The sequence below is a fragment of the Mustela nivalis genome (assembly GCF_964662115.1).
Source record: "Mustela nivalis genome assembly, chromosome: 14".
In the NCBI taxonomy this organism is placed as follows: Eukaryota; Metazoa; Chordata; class Mammalia; order Carnivora; family Mustelidae; genus Mustela; species Mustela nivalis.
Genome location: NC_139033.1, coordinates 46,544,086 through 46,568,930, shown reverse-complemented (window position 1 = coordinate 46,568,930; position 24,845 = coordinate 46,544,086). Strand labels below are relative to the sequence as shown.

The 24,845-nt window shown below is 44.5% G+C and overlaps 1 protein-coding gene and 1 long non-coding RNA gene across 2 annotated transcripts in view; one reads left to right on the top strand and one right to left on the bottom strand.

Annotated features, from left to right (window-relative positions):
* PSTPIP2 (proline-serine-threonine phosphatase interacting protein 2) overlaps window positions 1-24,845 on the bottom strand; it is a 69,004-nt gene that overhangs the window by 16,116 nt on the left and 28,043 nt on the right. The window contains exons 2-5 of the mRNA XM_082699309.1: window positions 14,680-14,780; window positions 11,337-11,414; window positions 7,983-8,017; window positions 4,596-4,713 (exon numbers count right to left, since the gene is read on the bottom strand). Coding sequence (XP_082555435.1) covers window positions 4,596-4,713; window positions 7,983-8,017; window positions 11,337-11,414; window positions 14,680-14,780 — 332 coding nt within the window. The remainder of the gene's footprint in view (window positions 1-4,595; window positions 4,714-7,982; window positions 8,018-11,336; window positions 11,415-14,679; window positions 14,781-24,845) is intronic.
* LOC309847963 lies at window positions 12,323-13,118 on the top strand. The gene is made up of 2 exons (XR_014302747.1): window positions 12,323-12,514; window positions 12,748-13,118. It is a non-coding gene; the product is annotated as an uncharacterized lncRNA (long non-coding RNA).

Genomic DNA, 24,845 nt, shown 5'->3' with positions numbered 1-24,845 from the left:
TCTGTGAAGAGAGGACAAGCACTATTAATAATAAAACAAATTACCGTTAATACCAGTTTACTTGAGGACTAAGAGTTCGATGTGGACCATCTCACTTAGTCCTCACACACACTAGAAGGTCGACACGCTATTTATTCCCCCCATTGCATAAGTGAGGAAACTGCAGCAGAGGCGGAAGCCCCTACCCCTGGTCTTATGGCTGGGTGACGGTGAGGCCCGCCTTTGAACGTGGGCAGCCACCAGCTGCCTCAGAGCATCACTGATCCCTGGAGCAGTCTCCTCAGTAAATCTGGAATTAACCTTAGGTTTCAAAAAGGATTTTAAAACTCTTGTTAAGGCGTCATTCCTTTTTAAAAAGGGGTCTTTGGTCTGTAAACCTATGTCAGCTTCATCAATGGCACACCCTTAACCAGCAAGGAGACCAGGCAGAATGAAGAGAAGATATGTCTGTAGGACAGCTAAAGAAGGTGTTTTTTTTTTACCCCCATCTAATCCAGGAAATGTAAAGTACTCTGCTGAGTTCAACTGGGAGCCATTTCTTTGTTGTGGCTGTGATGTTAACACGTTCATTGCTCAAAACAATGCAGCAAATAATAAAAAAGTATGTCAGACATAACAGAAGCTCCCATTTACCAGGTAGTATCACGTGCCAAGCAGTTTCCATACAACCCAGCGACTGTGAATACACTTATCTCCGTTTTCTTGACAGTAAACTGAGGTGGCTTAACTTAACCCACGCAAGTCGTGGAGTGGGGATTTGGGCACAGACTGACTGTACCTGAACCTACCACGATCCCTTACGATAGCTCTATAAAGCCAAATGGGTATATAAAAGACTAAGAGATGCAATCATTCCAAATGAGTTATGGCATTGCTCTTGTGCAAAATGGAACAATGCAAAATAGTAATACTGAAAATGATACTCAAATGTGATGTCTCTTTCTTCTGGAAAGTTGAATTTTTGTCTGTTACCAACACAGATTTCAAGATATCTGAATGGAATGTCTGGCATGGTCTCACTTCAAATATTAATTTCGTGTAATACGTGAAATTCACCAGGCTGGGGGGTCAGGGGTGGACAAGGGGTCTTCAGAGGACAGAGAAGTCATCTTCTAGCCCAGCAGAAATCAAGGTACCAGGAGGTGGCTATGCATCTGCTAACAGTGAAGACGCTGAAGGCCCAGAGAACAGACACGAGCCCCACATGCAAAGACTCATGGGAAGGTCCTTGCTATCACAGACAGGAAGCTGTGTGGTTCACATGACTGCCTATGTACCTCTGCGAGGAGGAGGAACTGGGTTTATTTGTTAATGGTTTCTAATTTTCCCTGGAGCAGGTCAGTTAGCGATGTTGGTCTAGTCTGCCGTCTCTTCCAGACCAAATATACACATGGCCATTCTTTCAGTTTGGGAGCTGCTACTGTTTTATAGTTTATGGCCCCAGCCAGGCCTTCTTGTGTCCAGTCTGCATATAATATGTGCTTCAGGCACCAATGAGATGGCTACAAAGTCTTATTAATTAGCCAGAACATTTCCGTTTCTCTTCTTCTCTGCCTTCGAGGACGCCTGGCATCTGCATCTGGACAGGACCCTAGAGAGGCAGTCTGGCTGCCACCTGACAGGTGCGACCTTAGGGCCCAAGAGGTGATAGATATTGCTTAAGGTCATTCAGGGACACCGAGTCCAGCTCTTTGATTAAAGCCTCCTCAGGTCTGTGTTCACTTACAGAGGAACCTAGTCACAGCAAGTCTTCTAAGGCCAAACCCAGTGGAAATCAAATTTCTGTGTTACTGATAACACAAAGTAGTGCCAGAACTATCACCCCTGTTCTAAGGTAGGGAAAAGCAAGAGGGCAGGGGAAAGAAAGAAGAGATATATAAATGACTTAAATGACCCTATGGTAAATTATTGAAAGAGCTTTTCAGTGGTCTGTGTGTCTGTCTGTCTGTCTGCATTCAGACTGTATTCAGAAAACAGGTCACTTTGTACAACCCAGGAGGTTCCTTTCTTTAGAGATGGCTTGTTACACAGGCAGAACAACATGGCTCCACGATCATCCCAGTCTTAGCTGAGATGTAGAACAGAATATGGGCATCAGAGGAGAGCCCCTGACCATGTACTGTCCCTTCAAGAGACAAGCTTCAAGGTCACCCCCCAGGAGACCTCCCCAGCCTCACTGATGAGGTCAGGTATCCCCGCTGTACATTCATGTGGCCTCTGCACCTTCCCTACTAGTTAAGGTTCATTGTGCTTTATCATGATGACTATGTCACATGAAGTCTCTAGCCATGCTCTACACTCACGGAGGGAAGGCTGACCATGTCTGTACTGTTCGCCACCGCAGAAATCTAGTTGTCTAAGTGAGTACACCATTAACTTCTGATCAGCCCTTCTGCCCACACTTCCCCTTGCCCAAGTTTCTAAAACAACCCAACTGATGAGAATGCTGGGGGCTCAGTCAGTTAAGCAGCTGCCTTTGGCTTAGGTCATGATCCTAGGGTCCTGAGGTTGAGTCCCACATCGGGCTCCCAACTCGGCAGGGAGCCTGCTTCTCCCTCTGCTTGCTGCTCTCCCGGCTTGTGCTCACTCACGCTTTCTCCCTGTCTAACAAATAAATAAATAAAACAAACAAACAAAATACAAAAAAAGAAAGTACGAAACCAATTGATGGCTTTCCTTGATAAGTGGAAATGGTTTAGTTTCCAAAAAGTGGAAGACCAAAGCATGCAGGGTTGGGCCAGTGAAAATGAGAAGTTAGCACTGATATATTTTCTCCCAAAGTTTGATTTGAAAAAACAAATGTATCTAAATACAGAAGTGGTACAATCTAGAGTCCATTGTAACACAAGTAACTGCAAATGTATTAATAAACTTTGGACTTCCCCCAAGAAAGCTCAGAAGGCCCTCTTCTGAACAAGAGAGCACATAGGATAAAAGGAACAGGGATGACAGTAGTGGCTCGAACACAGGCTCCTCTATTGCGTAACAGAATACAGAACATATTCTTTGAGCTACGAGAATTTGGCCTTTGTAACTTGTTAGGAAGGGAAGTTTCAGAAGCCTTGCAAAATGAACAGAACACTCCCTGAAGTGACCAAGGCCACCGAAGGCACTCAGAACTATGAGGAAATGACCCTCTGCTCCTCTTCCTGGAAATCATGTATGCATAGACTCTGACTGTCTACGGCATTTTTGCCTCTGAAAAATGGTTATTCCTCTAGGTAGGTGGGTAGGGCTGGCATTGTCAGCCAAAAACAGTGTGACAATCCAATGAATGGGTATAATAAGCATATTCTTTCTGCTCTGAAAAATATCTGAGGTCAGATGTACCTCTCAAACCTGATACATGAAGCGTGAGTATGTAATAAGCCACAGGATATGGTGTTCCTTACAAGTTAGTGTCCACCCTTCCGTCCTCACAAGAGCCACAGCTGCAAGAGCAGCTCGGGAATGACCGTAGATGAAGGCAGCCAGGGTCCAAAGGCTCACCCACTCCAAATGCCAAGTAGTCACCAAAAAATCTGGAATTAGAATCTGACCTAGAGCCATAGGCAACGCTGCTGAGGTTGATGTACGGGTAGAGTTGGCCTGAACCGCTGGATGTTTCATTAGATACACACACTACAGACAATGACCTTCAGGTGGCCAGGAGCCACAATGAGGATGGATTTCCAAAAAGTCCATGCAGAGCTATCTGGGAGATCGGGCTGGAAATCTTTGGATGCCGAATAGGAAAGAGCATGTTCCCCCCCATGAGAATCTGAGGTTCCAACCTTATAGACCAAATATAAGAAAGAAATGTTGAAGGTCCCTTCTTGGCTGCCAGGCCAACCTGGATATATAAGTCATTTAGTAACAAAATAGAAGAGAGTCAGGATAGTGGCTGGTCTACTCTAAGGACTAGTTAGTCTAGTCCAGTCTTGCCCTGGTCTAGTCTAAGGACTAAGGTCTAGTTCTAAGGAATGCTTTACAATCATAAAACTGGACTTCTTTTCTTGATCCTTATAACTTCTCAAATGTTTGCCAGTTTTATTAACTCTGCTTACTCCTGTGTCCTTCCGTGTAGTCCAACAGAGTAAATCCCATCAATGAAGAGGAGCCTATGTGCACCTGCTCTGAAGACAAAGAGGACTTGATTTCTCGAGCCTCAGTTTCCCTATTTATAAAATAAGGCATTTGGACTGGATGGTCTCTGGGAGAATGTGAGTCTTTTCCATGACTTACCCTTCCCTTACTGCCTCGTCCCTAGGAGGAGTGTGATCTGGGAGCCCTCCAGGTCTAATGCCCTAGACTCTACTGAAGACAGAGGGCTCCCCCTTGCCAGTCAGTTGGAATAGTGGCAGCAGATATGAGAAGAAGAGGAAGGCAGGCCAGCCCCCTAAACTCTGCAAGAATTCAAAGAGAACTGACCCAGATACAAATGGGCACAGGGACATAACCATCTAGATTGAGTCTCCATGTGGTTTCCGAATAAAGAATCTGATAGGTTGGTTAAAAGAGCATGGCTGCATGAAGGCAGGAATGAGCCAAGGAGCCTGATGAACAAACAAGCTTGGAGTTTTGTGCCACAAGAGAAGCATCTTCTTCACACATACACAAATCCAACCTTTTTCCGTTGTAGCTTTTGCTTTTCCCTGAATTCTTCCATCTTCCTGGCCTCTTCTCTTAGGGTCTGGGCAAGCTGAATGTGACATTGGGCCACACTGTCTACTTCTGCAAAGAGAATAAAAAAAAAAAAAAGACAAAACAAAAAACAATACACAAGATCTACATATGTCTGAATTCAAATATACAAAACCGCACAAAACGTATGCACAAAATACTGGAGCAAGGGGTAAAAATAACGTACTTCACTCGGTCACCATTTATTGAGTGCTTCCATGTGCCCAGCCTTGCCTTGGCCACCAAGACCAAAGCTAGGAAATCCTTTAGCTTAGCCTCCTACCACTGGCTGTCACTCATCTAGTGTGTGCCCAGGGCTGGACTGAAAAATAGCCAAGGCCCCAGCTCACAGAGCTTATGTGGTAGAAGATATCACAAAACCCACTACGATTTCAAATTCAATACTTATTTCACATTAGATGACTCTAATAGTCTTTCTGTCTCTAACATGAGCCTGAGCATTTGTGAGAAAGGTCATACACGAAAATTTTGGCTACCAATAGTTACTTCTAGATAGAAAGATGACTGGTGATTTCTTCCCCTTATTTTCTAAGATCTTTGCAATGAGCATGGCTTATCTTTATAACAACAACAACAACAACAAAATTCTTATTTTACTTGTTCTAAGAAAACTAATTGAAGCATGGCATTAAAGCTATAAAGACTGACAGATCTGACCTAAGAAAAAATTTTAAACTTGTGTGTGTCAAAACGACCTTGAACAAGGTTCGAAGATACATAACAAATTGGAAAAACTATTAGTAACTTATATCAAAAAGAGTAAATAGCTATATAAAAGAACATTTATGACTCAAAAGAAATATATACATATATATTCCATTATAAGAAACTGCTTAAAGAACATGACTTTTTTTAAAGATTGGCTAAATGGCCAATAAACATTTGAAAATGTATTCAGCCTTAAAGCTATTGAAGGAAATGTAAAACTTGAAACCACAGAATATATAATTCTTTGCTTTTAAGTTGGGGAAATTTTTTGAAGTGTGAAAATTCTTCATTTTGGCAAGCATGCGGAAAAACAGCACCTTTGGTGGAGGGAAAAATCAGTACAACCTTTCTGGAGGAAGTCTGGCATTTTGTAAGATCAAAATTTTCTTTCTTTCTTTCTTTTTTTTTTTTTTTGAACATTTCATTTTTAAGTAATCTCTGTACTCGGTGTGGAGCTTCAACTCACAATCCTGTGAGATCAAAAGTCACATTCTCCACTGACCAAGCTGCCAGGTGCCCCTCAGAACTTTCAAATGTAAAAGAATAATGCAGACCTATGTGAATTGAAATGGGAAGATGTTTAGATAATATTCAGAAAACAAACTGTAGAGAGCTAGGTATAGTATGAACTCATTCATACAAAAACTCATGTCTGTGTGTGTGTGTGTGTGTGTGTGTGTGTGTGTGCCTGCAATTTAAGAAAGAGAAGGAAAATTACAAATGCATAGAGAAAGGTCTAGAAAGATAATCTACCAAACTTCTAGCATGATCAAAACATTGATATTTTCAGGGGAACCTCGGTGACTCAGTTAGTTAAGCATCTGACTTTGTCTCAGGTCATGATCTTGGGTCCTGAGGCCCAATGGGCTCCCTGCTCAGCAGAGTCTGCTTGTCCCTCTCCCTCTGCCCCTCCTCCTCCTTCTGCTTTCTCTCTCAAATAAATAAATAAAAATTTAAAAAGATAAAAAAAGAAGAACTGAACAGAAATTTTAGAAATAAAAAACACACTAATGGAGATTAAAAAAAAAACTCAACAGACGGGCTTAAGAATGGAAGAGATATGGGCACCTGGGTGGCCTAGTGGGTTAAAGCCTCTGCCTTCGGCTCAGGTCATGATCCCAGGGTTCTGGGATTGAGCCCTGCATCAGGTTCTCTGCTCAGTAGAGAGCCTGCTTCCTCCTCCCTCTCTGCCTGACTCTCTGCCTACTTATGATCTCTGTTAAATAAATAAATAAAATCTTTTTAAAAATTGATATTTTCATTTCAAAATTGATTTTAAAACATAGGATCTGTCCTCACCTCATAGAATCTGTACCACTGAAACAGTATCATCCTCTTTATTTGTATGAATAGACATATTTGTGTATAATTTTCATTGCATAAAAACACCTGGAATCACATTCACCAATAACTGCTTATGGCTAGGAAGTGAAAGTTCAAATGTTCATTATCTTCTCGATAGCTGTCTAACTAGTTAGTTGTTTGCTTGAATTTTTAAGACAAATATATATAAATGTATGGTTTTTTTTAATAAGAAGGAAATAAAACTATTTTGGGGGGAAAAAGAAAATAAGTTAAGTATGAACAAGTTTATAGGCTTAAGAGACCCAGCCTAGGCTGAAGCTCCCTTGGCCCACATGTTTAGGCTTGTGGGTATCTGAGAAACAAGAAACATAAACAATATTTCCACCTGGAGAAATGTTTTTATTAGTGGTTAAAGAGGGAAGAAGACACCTTCTATGGAAATGTTAGGATGAATAACTATTTAGCTAATATTTACAAACATCTAGAACCTACATCTAGCTACAGAAACATCTAGAACATCTAGAACCTACATCTAGCTACAGAAACACTTTAAGCACATGTCACGTCTACAGTGTCATGTTAAAATCGCTAGCTTGGAAGCACCAGGTATTGGGAAGAACAGAAAGCCTTAAAGGCACTTTCTGGGAATTGGCCTGGGGACTATTAGAACTGAAGTGGGGGGTGCCTGCCTGGTCAGTTGGTAGAGAGTACAACTCTTGATCTTGATCCACGACCATGAACTCAAACCCCATGTTGGGAGAAGAGATTACTTTAAGAAAAAAAAAAAAAAAGAAAAAAGAAAAGAAAAGAAAAAGAAAAAGAAAAAAAAGAAGTGGGGACACGTAGGTGGCTCAGTAGGTTAAGCGTCTACCTCCAGGTCAGGTCATGATCCCAGAGTCCTGAGATGGGCCTCCCTGCTCAGTGGGGTGTCTGCTTCTCCCTCTCCCTCTGCCCCTCCTCCCCTGCTGTGTTCTCTCTTTCTTAAATAAATAAATAAATAGAACTGGACAGGACCCCTTAAAGGCCAAAGTGCCAGGGTCTCGCCCTGGATTTCAAGTGTGAGAACCGCTGCTCTAAGGGAGTCAAATGCACATCACGACGCGGGGGTGTGGAGGATGGGTTCTCCTGCTCGTTTCAGCTCTGCAGAGCTCCTTCTCACCTTGCGAGCTGCTCTAACTTTTTTTTTCACCCAATATGAGATCGCTGCTCAAATTAAAACCCACTTCTGGGACAGACAGACTCAGCACTTGCCAGGGCCAGCAAACACAGTTTAGAGAATCACTTACGCTGCTTGAAGACCTCCAGGGCCCGCTTCAGGGTGCTAAAAAACAAGCACATGTATAGTTTCAGTTCTGGAAACTGGCTGTGCAATTTCATAATGCTACTGCACGCTTCTCTCTGCCTGAATCTCACGGCCTTCCAGCTCAACTCTGCCTGTGAGCTTGGAAAGACCACAAAGGATCAAGACTTTGGCCGTTCACTTTCCTCTTTCTCACTCTCTCAATCCCAGGCATAAGCTTCTCCACTGTCCACCCAGGTAGAGCAAGATGCCAAAATTCCTTATGCTTCCTTTCCCCAATGGTATTATAAGAGTTATGGTCCCTTTCTCATAAGAATACCGGTCCTTCTCTAAGGTATGATCATTAGAAATATGGATACAAGGGGCACCTGGGTGGCTCAGTGGGTTAAAGCCTCTGCTTTCAGCTTGGGTCATAATCCCAGAGTCCTGGGATCCAGCCCCGCATCAGGCTCTCTGCTCAGCAGGGAGCCTGCTTCTCCCTCTCCCTCTGCCTGCTTCTCTGCCTACTTGTGATCTCTGTCTGCCAAATAAATAAATAAAATATTTTAAAAAAAAAAGAAATATGGATACAAGCCACTAGTAACACTCTGGCTCCTGATTGCCCCCTATTTCCACTCATCAACCATGTGCTCCTTGAACATAAACTATGAGCCACATGTTGTGGCAGATGTTAAAGATTCAATGATACAAGACAGACATGATCCCAGACCTCAGGCTCTAATGGGGGAGACACTAAACACATTGCACTAGTGTTCCATTGCTGAATAACAAATTACCACAAATTTAGCAGCTTAAAACAACAGACATTTATTACCTCACGGTTTTGGTGTGGAAAGACCCTGACTCATTTTTCACACCTTCTCTTGATGTCCCCCCATCCTCTTATAGCCCATGGCTCCTGCACCCGGGGAGACCCCCCTTGCCTGTGGTTTGAGTTTTCCCCCTTCCTACACTTCTTAAGTAAACCTCCTTCTGAGGTCACTTGGCCCTGGGAATGTTCTTACTCATGCTGCCTTCATAGAAGCAGATCTCACTGGGCTCAGTCAGGCCCCTCCAAGTAAGAATGGAACTTTGTGAATTCACCAGCCCCCAACCCCCACGGCATAAGATCATGGATCACTTCCTATATGTATATACGTGTGTAGCAAGTTTTGTTACTTTGCAAAGTAAAAGCCCTTGTCTTTTCCAGCTGACCACATCTTCCAGCTCTTTCGCTTCTGCTGCTCTGTTCACTTATCCCAAAAGAGAAGATTCTTCTTTCTCCATGCCTTTTCTCACACAAATATTCCCAATTATTACAAAGACATCAAGCAGAAAAAATAACTGCACATTCTCTGTTCACTTTATCCAACTTATGATACGATTTTTCAAGGAACACAGTGTACTAGAAAGAATCCCATCTGACAAATGTGCCAGCAGTTCAGAAGGACGAATGAGCTTCACGAAGCGCAGACTTTCTACTGGCATTACTGAGATATGCAGAGGGACATGGCAGCACGTACAACCAGAAGTCTTTCTCGATGGGGAATCATGGAGCTGTAACCCAGCTTTACTCATAAATTGTTCAGGCTGTAAAATTTTTCTCCCACCTGAAGGGCCATTAAGAGGGCAGTCCAAATAGCTCTTCCATTTGTCATTAACATTGTTGCCTCATATCATCACTTAATTGCTATTTCCCTTGCTCAGGGAATGATGACAATCCAGAGACAGAATCAGAACCTTGGGGATGGTGGCCCAGCCATGTCGTCTCCATTCTTCCCTAGGGTTCTTCATTGTGGGAAGAGAAAATATCCTACCACCCTTTACGTAAGCGCTTTGGCCTTAAACCCTAATGTAGCCCCTTAGAGACCCGAGTCTCCGTGTGGTCCAGGAGAGGGAAAAGTCCAACTAGTCCATGCAGAAGCAGAGTGTCGTGCTCTTATCCAGGGCCCCTTCCTAAAGATCATCCTGGAGGTACCAGAGACAGAAGTCACCTAAACAACCTTCCATGTCAACCGTGGAGACACCATTGCCAGGAATCATTCCCCATTGCATCTTTCTCTCCGAGCTACGCTCTTAGAAGGAACACTGACTGGCTTTTGTCACAGAGCACAGAGAACAATGCAGAGGCTCTCTAGGAATCTGCTAAGTTAGAGGTCAAATGTGTATGAATATAATAAATACCATTTTGGATCAGGGCGCCTGGGTGGCTCAGTTCGTTAAGCGTCTGACTCCTGGTTTTGGCTCAGGGCCTCATCTCATGGTCCTGGGATCGAGCCCCGCACCGGGCTCTCTGCTCAGCAGGGAGTCTGCCTGAGATTCTCTCTCTGCCTCTTCCCCCAATGCTCGTTCTCTCACTTCCTCTCTCTCAAATAAATACTTAAATATTTTTTAAAAATATATATCAATTTGGGTTAGACTCCTTCTGCTAAATATTGAAGAGCTCGATAAATATCAATGCAGGAGTCCATATGACTGCCCATGAAGCCACCAGCCCTGTAGATGAGAGGCAGTGTGTCCTAAAGCCATATCTGTATTCAGAGAATAACAGAAAAGTAAATCGTCATACAGAAACCTCCCATCGGGGTGCCTGGGTGGCTCAGTTGGTTAAGCCTCTGCCTCCGGCTCAGGTCATGATCTCAGGGTCCTGGGATCGAGTCCCGCATCGGGCTCTCTGCTCAGCAGAAAGCCTGCTTCCACCCCCTCTCTCTGCCTGCCTCTCTGCCTACTTGTGATCTCTCTCTCTGTCAAATAAATAAATAAAATATTAAAAAAAAAAAAAGAGGTGTGCCTGGGTGGCTCAGTGGGTTAAGCCTCTGCTTTCGGCTCAGGTCATGATCTTAGGATCCTGGGATGGAGCCCCGCATCGGGCCCTCTGCTCAGCAGTGAGCCTGCTTCCCTTCCTCTCTCTCTGCCTACTTGTGATCTCTGTCTGTCAAGTAAATAAATAAAATCTTAAAAAAAAAAAAAAGATACCTCCTATCAGTGGTGAGAGCCATAAAATGGCACAAAGACCATCTCTCACAGTTGTCATAAACAGCATGCGTGTATGTGCCTAAGCCCCTCTATTAAACGTCTAGTATAAAATTAATATAATCCTCTCTATGAAACAGTATACATAGAAAAAGACTTCAAATTAAATCTAGAAAGTTTTACTAATGGGTCATGGCTTCATAGTTCATTTGAGCCTTCTTTCTATTTTTCTGTATTTTTTACAACTGGAAATAAGGGGGAGGGAAACAATTATAAACTATTTTCACCTAACACATGTCACCCCATGGGCCAGCTCTGTCTGCTGAAGTGATGGGGGCTCCCAGTAGTACTGGTTGACCAGGAACCCAGAACGAAGCGTGGCACCTACTTGATCTCCGACTGTCCACATGGTTTCTTCCTGGAGAGGTTGAGAAGGTCTTTGCCATACTTCTCTTCAATTGATGCCCTGAGGGGAATAGGAGAGGGCTCTGAGTCCTTCTTGGGGTTGATTCTTAGTTAAAACACAAGGCACGCCCCTCGAGGGCAAAACTGCACCTCTGACGGGAGAAGCTCAGATATAAACCAGTCTCTAACAGGCAGAACTCCCTCTACCCGACCAGAAGAACTATGAGAAGACCAGTAGCCTTCATCTCTAAGTCACCAGCATGGACATCACAGCAAAACCAGACACAACCTCCCGACCAGCACAGGCTAGGACATTACAGACTAACTATTTAAAACTATGACCCAAGGATTTATTTACCAAAAATTGATTTTTATTTATATTTATATATATATACTTAAGTGGAATACGATATTTCCACCAAATGCTGCACTCCTGAGGCTCACCCCCCCTCCCATGTTCTCGAAGAGTATCCCTTTAACCATCCTATAGAGTTCCTCATCCATAGTCAATTCAAAGACATAGCTAAACTGCAGCAATGAGAGGGCAATTTCAGAATACAGGCTCTGCAGTTGGCAGGTCTCACAAGAACAATTGATTGTTACTTGGTGCAGCATGGTCTTTCTAATGTGCCAAATATCCCCATTACCCCATCCATTATGGTGTCCCAGGGACCATAGCAGGTACATTGTACCAGATTCTGGGACCCGACTTTCCTAGGTTTGAAACCAGATCTATCCTTTCTTCGTTGTGTGACCTTTGACAAGCTACATAACCTCTCTGAGCCTCAGTTTCTTCTGCTGTAAAATAAGGATGATAAAACTCACCACACAGGGTTAGTAGGAGAATGAATGAGATAATGTATGCAAAATATATGGTAGTTTATATGTGTATTGGCAAGCCTTCATTACGTGGCAGCTAGTAACATAGTCTCATTTAATTGCCCCTAGCTACTGGCTGCAGGGTGATGATCCTCATTTTTATATCCATTTCCTGCTCATATCAGGAGCTTGGTATATAAACTGGCCCCATCCTGGGTTCTATGGGTGAGAGAGTCCAAAGACAAGAGGTACAAGGGACAAAATAAGTTCATTTCCTTGTCAACCAGTGGAAGACCTCAGCCTGGAATGTTCTATAGAATGCTTCCTAAAAGGAAGAAAGAGGTAAGGGAGGTGGAAGAGGGGATAATGTTCGGGGGAGAAGAAGAGAAGGTGGGGGGAATTTGACCTGGACTTTGAAGGATGGGGAGAACTCACTTAGGCATCAGGGAGAAGGGAGGACATCCAGGTGGGAAATACCGGAGTAAACATGTACGGGCAGAGACCTCCAAAGCATACTAATCAACTCTGGCCGGCACAGAGAGAGTGGCTGTACTGAGCGAGAATGTATGAAACAGAAAGAAAAGGACCGGAAAGAACAGTTCTGCGCAAGGAACAAGCACATCCTCCCAGAAGGTCACCTGCCCTTCTGCCCAGAGCTGATGAGTCATAAACACACGATCTCTGTGTGTGAGGCCTCTGGAGCTGCCACTTTGTAAGTTCCCAGGGTAAGTTAATTACCCAACTTCATTTGAAAAGCTACTCTTCTGGGGCGCCTGGGTGGTTCAGTTGGTTAAGCACTGACTCTTGGTTTCGTCTCAGGTCATGATCTCAGCGTCCTGGGATGGAGCCCTGAATCAGGCCCCCTGCCCAGCGGGGGGTCTGCTCTCCCTCTTCCCCTTCCCCCTGCTTGTGCACCATGCTCTCTCTCTCATGCACATTCTCTCTCTCAAATAAATAAATAAATAAAATCTTTAAAAAAAAATTCTCTCTCTCTTTCTCTTGCCTTCACCAACTTGTGCATTCTCTCACGCTCTCTTAAAAAAAATAACTAAAGAATAAAATAATAGGGCAGTGATATTTGTAAAACTTTTGTTTTATGCATGTGTGTACTAGGTGGCAGTGTAAAATTTTTTTTATTATTTCTTTCTTCTTTAAAAAACTTTATTTTTTTCTTTTTATTTTATTTCTTCTGAGGGTTTCATTTAAAAAAACGGGTGGACATCCCTGATTTCCATCACCATCCCCATTATGTCAGGGGTCTCTTGGGTGGTCCAACCTGGGCAACAGAAGCTTCGGTCGGTAGCCAATGCCTCCTCATGGGTGTATGGCAAGGCTAGTTCCTTCCCAAGAAAATGTATAAAAGCCCTTCCTGGAGGAGGAGCTAAAAATCAAGGGACATTCTGCAATCTGTGTATCTTATAGTTGTGAAACACCTGTTTGCTGCTACCTTGTCAGAGGTCTGCTGGACAAAGGTAGAAGCCCACCTCCTGTGCCCATCAGGAGAAAGGAACGCTGTATGTTGGTGTCACCACTGTCAACCAGCTTGGGTAGAAGAGGGAGGCTGGTCCCTCAAAGGAGGGGTACGTAGCCAGCTCCCTGGAGCCCGAGGGTTGGTGGACCTCTCTCCACCCAACCCTCCAGCCAGTTCTCCTGTTCCCTGGGGACCTTCAAGGGGGCAGACAACCATAGAAATGTGATGTTACCCCATTTTCTCTTGAGAAGAAAATAGAAACACTTAATGGAAAAACACGTTGACGTCTGGATCTCCAAGTTATAAACCTCTTATTCAGTGTGACACAAATAAGATCTGTTCACTAGTTTGGGTCCCAGCAACGACCCCAATCTTGGGCCAAAAATCCCTCCTAGGTGCTCCTTCATCCAGAATCACTGGGAAACTGAGTATTCTGCTGGGATAAGATTTTCCACAAAACTAACTGACCCCATTAAATATGGAACTTTTTTTTTAAAAAGTCCTATCCATTAAAAAAAAGAAAAGGAAAGGAAAAGTCCTCTAAACTGCCATGGACCACCCTGAACACCAAGCCCCTCGCCCGCCAGGATGCTGCAACCTGCCGCCATCTTTCTCATGTCTCTGTGGCCCCACCAGCCCACCCCAGCCTCTGAATCAGCTAAGCCTTGCTCTTCTCCCACAGACACGAGGGTACTCCTCCACCTATGAAATCCACACCGCCCTCTGAAGGCCCCGAAAGGTCCTCTCTGTCCTGCCTGGACTGACCAGTCTTTCACAATCTCCCTCTCCCAGGAGGTTTTTAGTGCCACCCCTATCACTTCACTTCGCATTTTATGATATTTTGTGCGCTGCTTCATTCCTAAATCTCCTTTGTCATGGATTTCTAAGAGCTCTAGGAGAGAAATAACCATTTACTTCTTGGGGACCATCCCATAAGCTACAGCAGAGGGCCTGTGGACCCCCAAAGACAAAGTGTAAATGATTCCTTTGAATGGGTTTTGTCTCCCCTCCGTCTTCGAGGAAGAAGAGCAGGTACCTCTCTTTCAGGAAGTCTTCAAACTCTTTGCAGTTCTTGCGGCCATTGTTGAGGTGCTGGATGAGGCAGTCGTAGCCCGCGGTGCTGAGGATGTCCGTGCTCTGGTGAGAAACAACATGGCGTCAGAGCAGGGACCCTGAGGACGGCGTCCCCAGGCCTAAAGAGCGCACGGGGCCAATCGCAGGGGGAAGCCGGCAGTGGGAAGTTTCAACGCACTTCACCTCCAAGACAGATATGACCAAAGAGGACGAAATAGAAGACGTAAACGTGTTTGTAGCTATGGGAGAACTGTCAGCTGAATGGGAAGCTCACTGGCATGGCCTTCCGTGTCCCCACGCCCAACGTGTCTGTTGTGGATCTGACCTGCCGCCTGGAGAAAGCTGCCAAATATGATGACATCAAGAAGGTGGTGAAGCAGGCATCAGAGGGCCCCCTTAAGGGCATCCTGGGGTATACTGAGGACCAGGTTGTCTCCTGCGACTTCAACAGTGACACCCACTCCTCTACCTTCGATGCTGGGGCTGGCATTGCTCTCAATGACCACTTTGTCAAGCTCATTTCCTGGTATGACAATGAATTTGGCTACAGCAACCGGGTGGTGGACCTTATGGTCCACATGGCCTCCAAGGAATAAGAGCCCCCTGAACCACCAGCCCCAGCCAGAGCAAGAGGAAGAAAGAGGCCCTCAGCTGCTGGGGAATCCCTGCACCAACTTATCCCCTAAAACACTGAGAATCTCCCAACCTCCACTGTTTCCATCCCAGACCCCCTGAAGAAGGGGAGGGGCTTGGGGAGCCCTACCTTGTCATGTACCATCAATAAAGTATACTGTACCCAGCCAAAAAAAAAAAAAAAAACGTTAGGAAGGGGAAGGGCCACGAAGCAGGAAGTGATGGGACAGAGAGATCACAAGGAAGAGAGGGCTGGTCGGGCTCTGTCCCTCTCTGCACCCCCACCCAGAACTGGGACCAGGGCTACACAGTCTTCCCTTTGTCCTTAAACTTGTCACGGAGCTTGACACGGATGTCCCTTCCCACAAACAATAAGCCTGGTGTGTCGGGCGGGGGTTGAGGGTATCCCTGCAAAGGGCAAGCAGCTCGGAGCCAGGAGCCAGGCCCCAGGAGCCGAGAGGGGGTCCACTGCCCACTGGGAAACATGAAGGGAACCAGCAGGATCCATCACAGGGTCACCGGCTGGCCCCAGCTGGTGATGGGTGATTGGAGGGAGAGGAATTTTTTTTTTCATTTTAAATTAGCAATTTATACCTATTTGATTCTACTGTGCACTGGGAGGTTGGAGGAAGCTACCTTAGTCCCCAAAGCAGCAGCCCCAAAGGCAGTACATTTTTAAAATCAAAGTCCCTCAGCCCCTCCAACCAACCAGTCAGGGGCTCAAGAATATTCCCTGAAGTGTCCCCTAATGAGGCTGCTTCCCTGGCTGCTACCTCCACATGCATACAACAAGCTGCCTGATTCAGGCTCCAGGTCCTTAGAGAGGTTAGTTGGCTGCCACTGGGTGTGCCCTGAGGTGCTCTGAACTCACCCATCCCTTGCCCAACCCGGGTGACCACCCCTTCCCAGGCCCAGTCAGCGGAAGGGGGTACCACTCTGCCATTGGTGGTGACTGGGGGACTCCTGAAGACACCACTCTACACAGTCCCGGGCACCAGAGAAGCAGAATTTCTCTCTTCCATTTGCTGTCACTTACACTGGATCCCTTGAAGATAGGGTCCCAGAGAGATCCAGTAGGACGCAGGCTTGAGGCTGATTTTAACATGGCATTCAGAAACCTCACTGGGCATAACTCACACTGCATTTTTAAAGATGGATTATTGGGCACGTGGAGGGCTCAGTCATTAAGCGTCTGACTTTGGCTCAGGTCATGATCCCAGGGTCTTGGGATTGAGCCCTGCACTGGTCTCCTTGCTCAGCAGGGAGCCTGCTTCTCCCTCTGCCTCTACCTGTAGTTCTGCCTACTTATGCTCTCTATCTCTCTGTCAGATAAATAAATAAAATCTTTTTAAAAATAAATAAATAAATGAAATAAAGATGGGTTATTATCAGAATAGTCAATTTTACACATATAATTAAAACTAAGTAAGAAATGCCTTTAATTCTATGAATTCTGGCTGTTGTTTCAGCATAGATTTAGGCCTCGAGAAGCCTAAGGAAATAGCCTCTCCAAAGCTTCAGTCCTCCCGCCATCCCTCCATACATACTTCTCTCCCAGCCGCGTAGGCGTCTTATGATTTCCCACAATGCAGCGTTCCGTGGCAACTCTAAGACAATGTTTACATTATCTCCTCCTGAATCCAAATCCAGTCCCTCAGCCCCCAAGTTCTCTGGAAGCCCCCTCTGAGTAGCCCTGACGCCCCCTCCCCTGGGCTCTCAGAGCGCCAAGCGTCTGAATTGGCTTCTCGGTATCCACCACATGAAGAACCTTGCTGCCCCAACTCTTTGGCAAGTTCCCTGCAGCTTCTCCCTAGTCTGGGGCACCCCTCCACACACACACCACCAAACCCTCTAGCTTCATATGATGCACACCTAAGGTCTACAATAAAATTCTGTAGTGTAGAAACACCTCTTGTGTTCCAGCCAGGTGCATCTGAGGATGAGGATGAAAATGGACTCTGGAGTGAATGAGTGAAAGAATGGTTACACAGGGCCATGGTCAATGGTAGTTTGTAGATGGAAGTGCTTTGCCTTTCCCAGAGAAAAGCCCTTGGGTTCCCCGTGTTATGATATTCATTTGAAAAATGTAGTTCCCTTTTTCTTAATGAAAGGTGCAGATACTCTTGGACCAGGCAGGAAGGATGGGAGCTAGACTAGGGTTTCATGGAAACAAACCAGGTCATTCGGCCTCCTGGCTCTCAGCCTTAAGAAAAACAGAACTGCTGCTTCAGAGCAGTGACTGGGCTACAGAGGTGACCAAGAATGGAAATCCCCAAGGATCTAGAGGGCCAAGTAGGCTAAAAGACTGCATGAGCACAAAACTGGCATCACAGGTCTGCCATCAGAAGTCATAGCCCCATAAACTCAGTATCCTCAACTTGGTAAACTGAGCCCCCAACACAGTATCCCTGACTTCTCTCCCTGAGCTTTTCCCATACTGGGTCTCTTCCCCTGACCTCCAAATGAACAGTTAATGTTTCTACCCCAGGACTTTTACACATGCTCCCCCTGCCCCATGGTGGGAATGGCATTTCCTCCTGTTCACTTAAGTCTCTCCTCTGCTTCAGAGCCAGTTCAAATTCCATTTCCTCTCTGGAGTCTTCCTCAAGTAATTCCCACTATAGTCTTCTCTTCCTCTTCTGAATTCCTGGAGTGTTTAATGCCCATTCCTCTATTTGGCTCTTATTCTATATTATTTTATGTCATTAGTCAACATCTTTTTAAAAACTAGCTAATTTCTTAAAAGATTTCTGGATTACACCCAACTTTTATCTCCCAAAGCAACTTCCACGTTAACGGTGCTTGAGAAATGCCTATTAACTGTATGCCAACTACAGACAAGATATTAATCAGGTTCCAAAGTCCTCATTAGAGTTCTTTCCATCAAGGATCCTGTTGTTCATTTAGGGAGTCAGTAAAAGACACATAAAACAAACGTGCATGCACAAGGAAAACTAGAGGCTAAAACAATATACAAGACTATAAAGAGAAAATATATAATGAATGAAATAGAGAAGAAAAATTAGGCTTGGGTCATCAGCAAAGAAAAAAATTAGTCTTTTAGAATGACTGGGATTCACACAAGAAATCAGAAAATATTTCAAACCAACTGATAATGAAGAAAATGATACATCAACATTTGTAAGATGTAGCAAAAGGGCTTAAAGGGAAACTTAGAGCTTTAAATGCTTAAAGAGAGAAGAAGTTTTTAAAAGTAATGATCTGGGGCATCTGGGTGGCTGAGTGGTTAAGGCCTCTGCCTTCAGCTCAGGTCATGATCCCAGGGTCCTGGGATTGAGCCCCACATCAGGCTCTCTGCTCAGTGGGAAACCTGCTTCCCCCTCTCTCTCTGCCTACTTGTGATCTCTGTCTGTCAAATAAATAAATTAAATCTTTAAAAATAAATAAATAAAAGTAATGATCTAAGCCTTCACTTAATGGAAGTAGGAAAAAAGAATGAATGAATCTATAGTAAGTAGAAGGAAGGAAATAAAAATAGTGGAACACAAATAAAAGAAAAAATAAAAATAGTAGAACACAGTGACACAGAAATGGACAAATAAAATGTTTGTGAAAAATTGTTTACCTTCACCTGGAAATTCAAATTAGTCACAGTAATATCTACTTCATGCCCACGCCCACTAAAATAGCTAAAACTGAAAAGTCAACATTGAATGTAGGCAGGAATGCTGAACTATGAGACCTCTCACACCTTGTTGATGGGAATGTAAAAATGGTACATTTTTAAAAGTAGCAAATTCTCAAAAAGATAAATATATACATACCCCATGACCCAAAGTTCCACCCATTTCGCATTTACCCAAGCGAAATGAAAACATATGTCCACAAAAAGACTTGCACGAGAATCGTCATAGGGCTGTTAGACCCAATAACCCCAAACTGGAAACAACCCAAATGTCTAACAACTGATGAATGGCAAACAATGTGTGTCAAGTCTATACAATGGGATGATACTCAGTGATAGAAAGACAGAACTACTGACCCATGAAACCACCTGGATGGATCGCAAGGTCATGCCAGTGAAAGATGCGACACAAGTATTTACTGTGTAATGTTACTCACAGGACATTCTAGGAGAGGCACTACTAGGACATATTTCTTGGTAAAAGAGATAACAGTGATTGCCTGAGCCAGGGGAGAAAATGGGGCTGGAGTGGGAAGGGGCCCTCCAGGAATTTCCTGGAACAATGGAAAACCATACATCCAAGTGACCCACATTCCTATCACGATCATTCCATAGAGAAGTGTGGGCTGTACAGGTATAGGCAGTTTCTGAAACTCACTGACCTACGCATTTTTTATCTTATGTAAATTATGCCTCAATAAAATTAAAAAGTAAAAAAAAAAACTGCATTAGGATTCAGAGGGAGAATGGTCAGGAGGAAATCAGTAGAAGGGGTAGAGGCAGCTCAGCCTTAGATGTGGACCTGGCGTAGGAGTCCTGGGTGAGGCAGGGAGAAGAAAAAGAAGGGAGAGTGAATCTAAGCACCCAACAAACCTCCCCAAGCCCCAGAACTCGAGGTTTCATGATACTCAAATCACAGACAGGTAAACAGCATTCAAGTTTCAGTCAATGGGTTAGTACTTGAACCACAAAGACATTTCTATTTCCTTAAGACAAAAAATTTGTCCAATCCAGCAGTGAGCTCATGGGTGCCACATCAGCAGACATGTGAACCAAAGAATAGTACTAACAGTCTCGTGAGCACGGCAGCAGGCAGTCTGGACCAGGGGGGCTCTGGGTTCCCGAAGGAGGATGTGTCTGTGGGCTGCCTGGTGGAGGGTGACTCTACTGCCCACCAGCTCCCCACCCCAGATCTAACACTCAGGTCTGATTCCGCTCACTTGGTCCAGGCACATCCAGGTCTCCTTCCTGCCCAGAGCTGAGCCCCCAGCTTCAGGGGCCTCTGAGAATTTGTTTCCAGACTCCTTTCCCACCATGGGGCCTATGGGCAGAAGGTATAAAGGCAGAGGGGAAGCAAAGAGTACCTGTGGCCTCTCAAGCTGCCATCCAGGTTACAGGCACTGCGCCCAGGGTGTCCCCATGGCTGTCCCCACGTCTGGTTCTGTGCTGCGTCTCTCTCTCTCATGGTGTCTCCTACACACAATTTCTCTACACAGGGGCTCCAAGGCCGCCCTATGCCAGAATCCTCCCAGCAGACCCTCAGGTCCCACCCAGACCTCCAGGTTCTGAGCTTGGGGCATCTCCATTTTTTGCATTCCTTCCAAGTGACTTTCTGCCACTGGAGAACTGCGGCCACAGACATGATGGAAGATGAGAGAAGATCGGGGATCCTGCGCAGAGGAGCCGAGCACGGAGGAAAGCAGGACGCAGGAAACTAGAGAACACGGCAGATGTGGGAGGCAGGAGAACCACGGCCGGAAACGGGCATGGAAAAGAGAGCAGGGGAAGACTCCACGGTTCTAGCTTCATTTTGAAACCTCTTTTTTATTTATTTTTTATTTTATTTATTTCTTTGACAGAAACAGATCACAAGTAGGCAGAGAGGCAGGCAGAGAGAGAGAAGGAAGCAGGCTCCCCGCTGAGCAGAGAGCTCGATGCAGGACTCGATCCCAGGACCCTGAGATCATGACCTGAGCTGAAGGCAGAGGCTTTAACCCACTGAGCCACCCAGGTGCCCATTTTGAAACCTCTTTGAGTAAAAAACCGTGAATCAGTGCTGATGCCTCTAGAAGGGTGAGGGGCCACTGACCGTGCCGTTCAGTACAAAGGCTGCATTTGTCTACCACCTGGGCATGTGACACAGCCGCCGGCCACACTTTGCATTATTGATCCACCGCACGTTCCATAAACACAGCGAGGTGAGAGCTATTTCCATGTTTCACAGCTGGAGAAAATAGGGCGCTAAGAAGTGATGGTCTCCTGATCACTGTCTCCAACGACAATGAAAGATTTTAACCCTTAACCGACAATATTATCCAAATCTCTGTCATTCATGAAGAGCTATACAGCAACAGTAGACATGGGATACAGACCAAGGCATTCTTGTTACCCCCTAGGCTCTCCGCCTGGACCTTCCTACTTACTTTCCTGTCTCTTATACCCAAAGAGGTAAAACCAGATGATTCAAACTCACCTTATCAGCAAATGTGGATTAATTATTATTAATTAATGTTAAAAATGAGGTCCAATATACATTGCATGCTTGCTGTATTCCAAAGAGCATACTGACTATCATGCATGGAATTTCCTGTATAATCCTTGTAACAGCCCTGTGACACGGGTATCATTCTTATCTTCTTATCTTATCTTTGAGGATCAAAGTCTATATTCGTAAACCACTCAACCACACAGCTTCTCTTCCTGGAGGACAAGGAGCATAGCTAATTTTCTGTCAGTCCACTTCCCAGCAAGTCTAAAGATTTTATTTTTAAGTAATCTCTACACCCAATGTGGGGCTCCAACTTAAAACAGATCCAGAGGCTGAGCCAGCCAGGCGCCCCGCCCCCACCTAGCAATTCTCCGTGGGCACACCCAGGCTTTCACGCCACACTTGGGTTTGAGTCCAAATTCTACTGCACCAGCTGTGTGACCTTGGGCTGAGCGCTTAGTCTCCGTTCGTGTGAATTTACAAGGCTGTAAAATTGGGGAGTATTGTAAGGCTCAAACGACATACCGTGCCTTGACTTTGTCAAGTGCTTCATAAACTAAAGGAATGAAGGGAGACACATTCAAGACCAGGCCACGGGAATAAAAAGCATATGGATTCAGACCTGTGTGAACTTTTTCCTTGAAAGTGGACCACAGTGAAATAAATGTAGCTATTCAAAAATAACTATGTCATCATCAGAGGAAGCAGCTGGAAAGGTGTCAGAGGCTATAGAAACTGCTGTTTTCAGCCATGTGTTCCTAAAACGCAAAGTCAGAATCCTGTCATGGTTGTGTCGTTAAGCCCTCTCGTAAGCCATCACAGGGGACGCTGAGGCAAGAATGAACCCCACCCCAGTTCCCACGCCGGCTGTGCTCTGCAAGCCCATAGCAGGTCTCCCTCACTCCCTCCAACCTTCCGTCACACATCCCCAGCTCCGTCTGGCCTGCATCCATTTTCACATGTAGAAATGCCCCTCCTGTCAGGTCATTAGGTCAATTAAAAAGGCAATCCACTCAACTGAAAATACATTTGAACGTAACTGTGCGATACCAAACCTCTGCATCAGAAATTTAAAGAAAAAAAAATGATAAGAAAGATGGGGACCAAAATGTTCAAAGCAGTTCTCTTCTGGGGCGCTTGGGTGGTTCAGTCAGTTAAACATCCAACTCTTGGTTTAGGCCCAGGTCATAACATCAGGACTGTGGGACAGAGCCCCACATCAGGCTCTGCACTCAGCAGGGTGTCTGCTTGAGAGTCTCTCTACTCTCTCTTTTCCCCTTCCCCCTCTCTTTTTCTTAAATAAATAAATAAAATCTTGGGCTTTTTTTTTTTTTTTTTTGAGGCCTTTTGTTTCTCTCTCGTGTGTTTGCTGGCCCCACTAAAATAACAAATGATCCACAACCACAGTGGAAAAGTAGGGTCCAATGAGGAAGCTGGAGATTTGTAGGAATTTCTGTTATATTAAAAGCTAATGGGCTCGATGGACAGAGGACAGAAGCCAGTATTCCCACCCACGCAAAACAGAAGTTCCACAAACTTTCCCAGCAAAGCCCTAGAAACCCTCAAGCTCAAATTGGCAAAGGCTAGACCTGAAGCAACTGTGGAAAATCGGCAGGGTATGTGAAGGCCATGGGCACCCGGCCAGTGCCCCGCCCTGCTCTCAGGGCAGGCAGAGCAGCTGATGCTGACTTTCACTCCAAAGCCATCATTGGCAAGGACTCTGCCAGCCAGCAGCCTCCTAGCAAGGACATGGAGTCCAGAACAGCAACAGCTGACCGACCCTAGGCACTATCGGAGTAGGTGAATGAAAATAGCCCAGAAAATGTCAAAGAGATATGTAATGAGTAAGGGCTTACCTACCATATAAAAACAGTATAAAGTAAGAAAAGTTTTAAAAGTGTGGTATACTGACATGCAGAGCTGATACTCAGGTAAATAAAATACAAACAACAGTCCAGAAATGGTTTTATGTGCACAGAGGATTTAACATATGATAAAGGAAGCATTTGAAACCAGAAAGCAAAGGATGGCTTATTCAATAAATGTTATTGTGACAATGACTGTCCTTTTTCCAAAAAACTAAATATAGAGCCATTCCTAACATCATACTCTAAAATAAATATCTGATTAAGTGAAGGTCTAGGCATGGAAATCATACATATATAAGAAGGATATATAGAATATATATTTTTTAAAATATTGAGGTAAGAGATTTTTCTAGACCACAAACTTAGAGCATTAAAAAAAAAAAAAGCGAAATTAGCCTATTCTGAAAATACAGTTTAGCAAAATGGACCCCACTTGGTACAGAAAGTTTAAACAGGCTGATTTCCATAGAAGAAACAGAAATCAAGGAGCAGAGAAAAGCAACAGAACTGGATTTTTCATAGTAGAATGGAATTCCATTCTCAAATCCTCAGGGGAAAAAACTATTCCTAAGGTCCAAAATTGATTGGAAATAAAAGAAAATGTCCTAATTCACCTTGTAAAGCAAATATAACACAGTATTTAAACTTAGTGGTGTACAGAAAAGGAAGTTACAGATCAATATAACTTATAAATATTAATCAAAATGTTCTAAATAAAATATTAGCAAGATCAGGGGTGCCTGGGTGGCTCAATTGGTTGAGCATCCAATTCTTGGTTTTGGCTCAGGTTAAGGTCTCAAGGTCGTGGGATCAGGCCCCTGTCCCTGGGCTCTGTGCTCAGCAGGGAGTCTGCTTGAGATTCTCTCTCTCCCTCTGCCTCACCCCTTCCCCCCCACGGTCTCTCACTCTCTCATAAATAAATAAATCTTTATAAAATATTAGCAAAAATAATCCAATGCCACATTCAGAAGAGAATGTAACATGACTAAGTGGGATTTATTCCAAGAATGCAAAATTGGTTTAATATTAGGAAATGTATTAACCTAATAAAACATTGTAATAAATCTAAACATAAAAATTAGGATTTTCTCCCTACGTGCCTATGGTGGCTAAATAGACTCCAAAGATTCCTACGTCTTAATCCCTGGATTCCATGAACTTTATCTTATACAGAAAACAAGTCTTTGTTGGTATGATTACATTAGGACTATTGAAATAGGGACATTATTTGGGTGGGTCCTAAATGTAATCACAGATGTTCTTATGAGAAGGAGTAGAGGGAGATTTGACACCAGGGAGGAAAAGCCATGTGACCACAGAGGCAAGACTGGGGTAATGTGTCACAGGCCAAGAAATGCCATCAGCCACCAGAGGCTGGGAAGGAAAAGGAACAGATTTTTCCCTACAACATCCCGAGGGAGTACCGCCTTGCTGACACCTGGATTTCACCTCAGTGATGCTGATTTTGGACTTCTGGCCTCCAGAACTGGGAA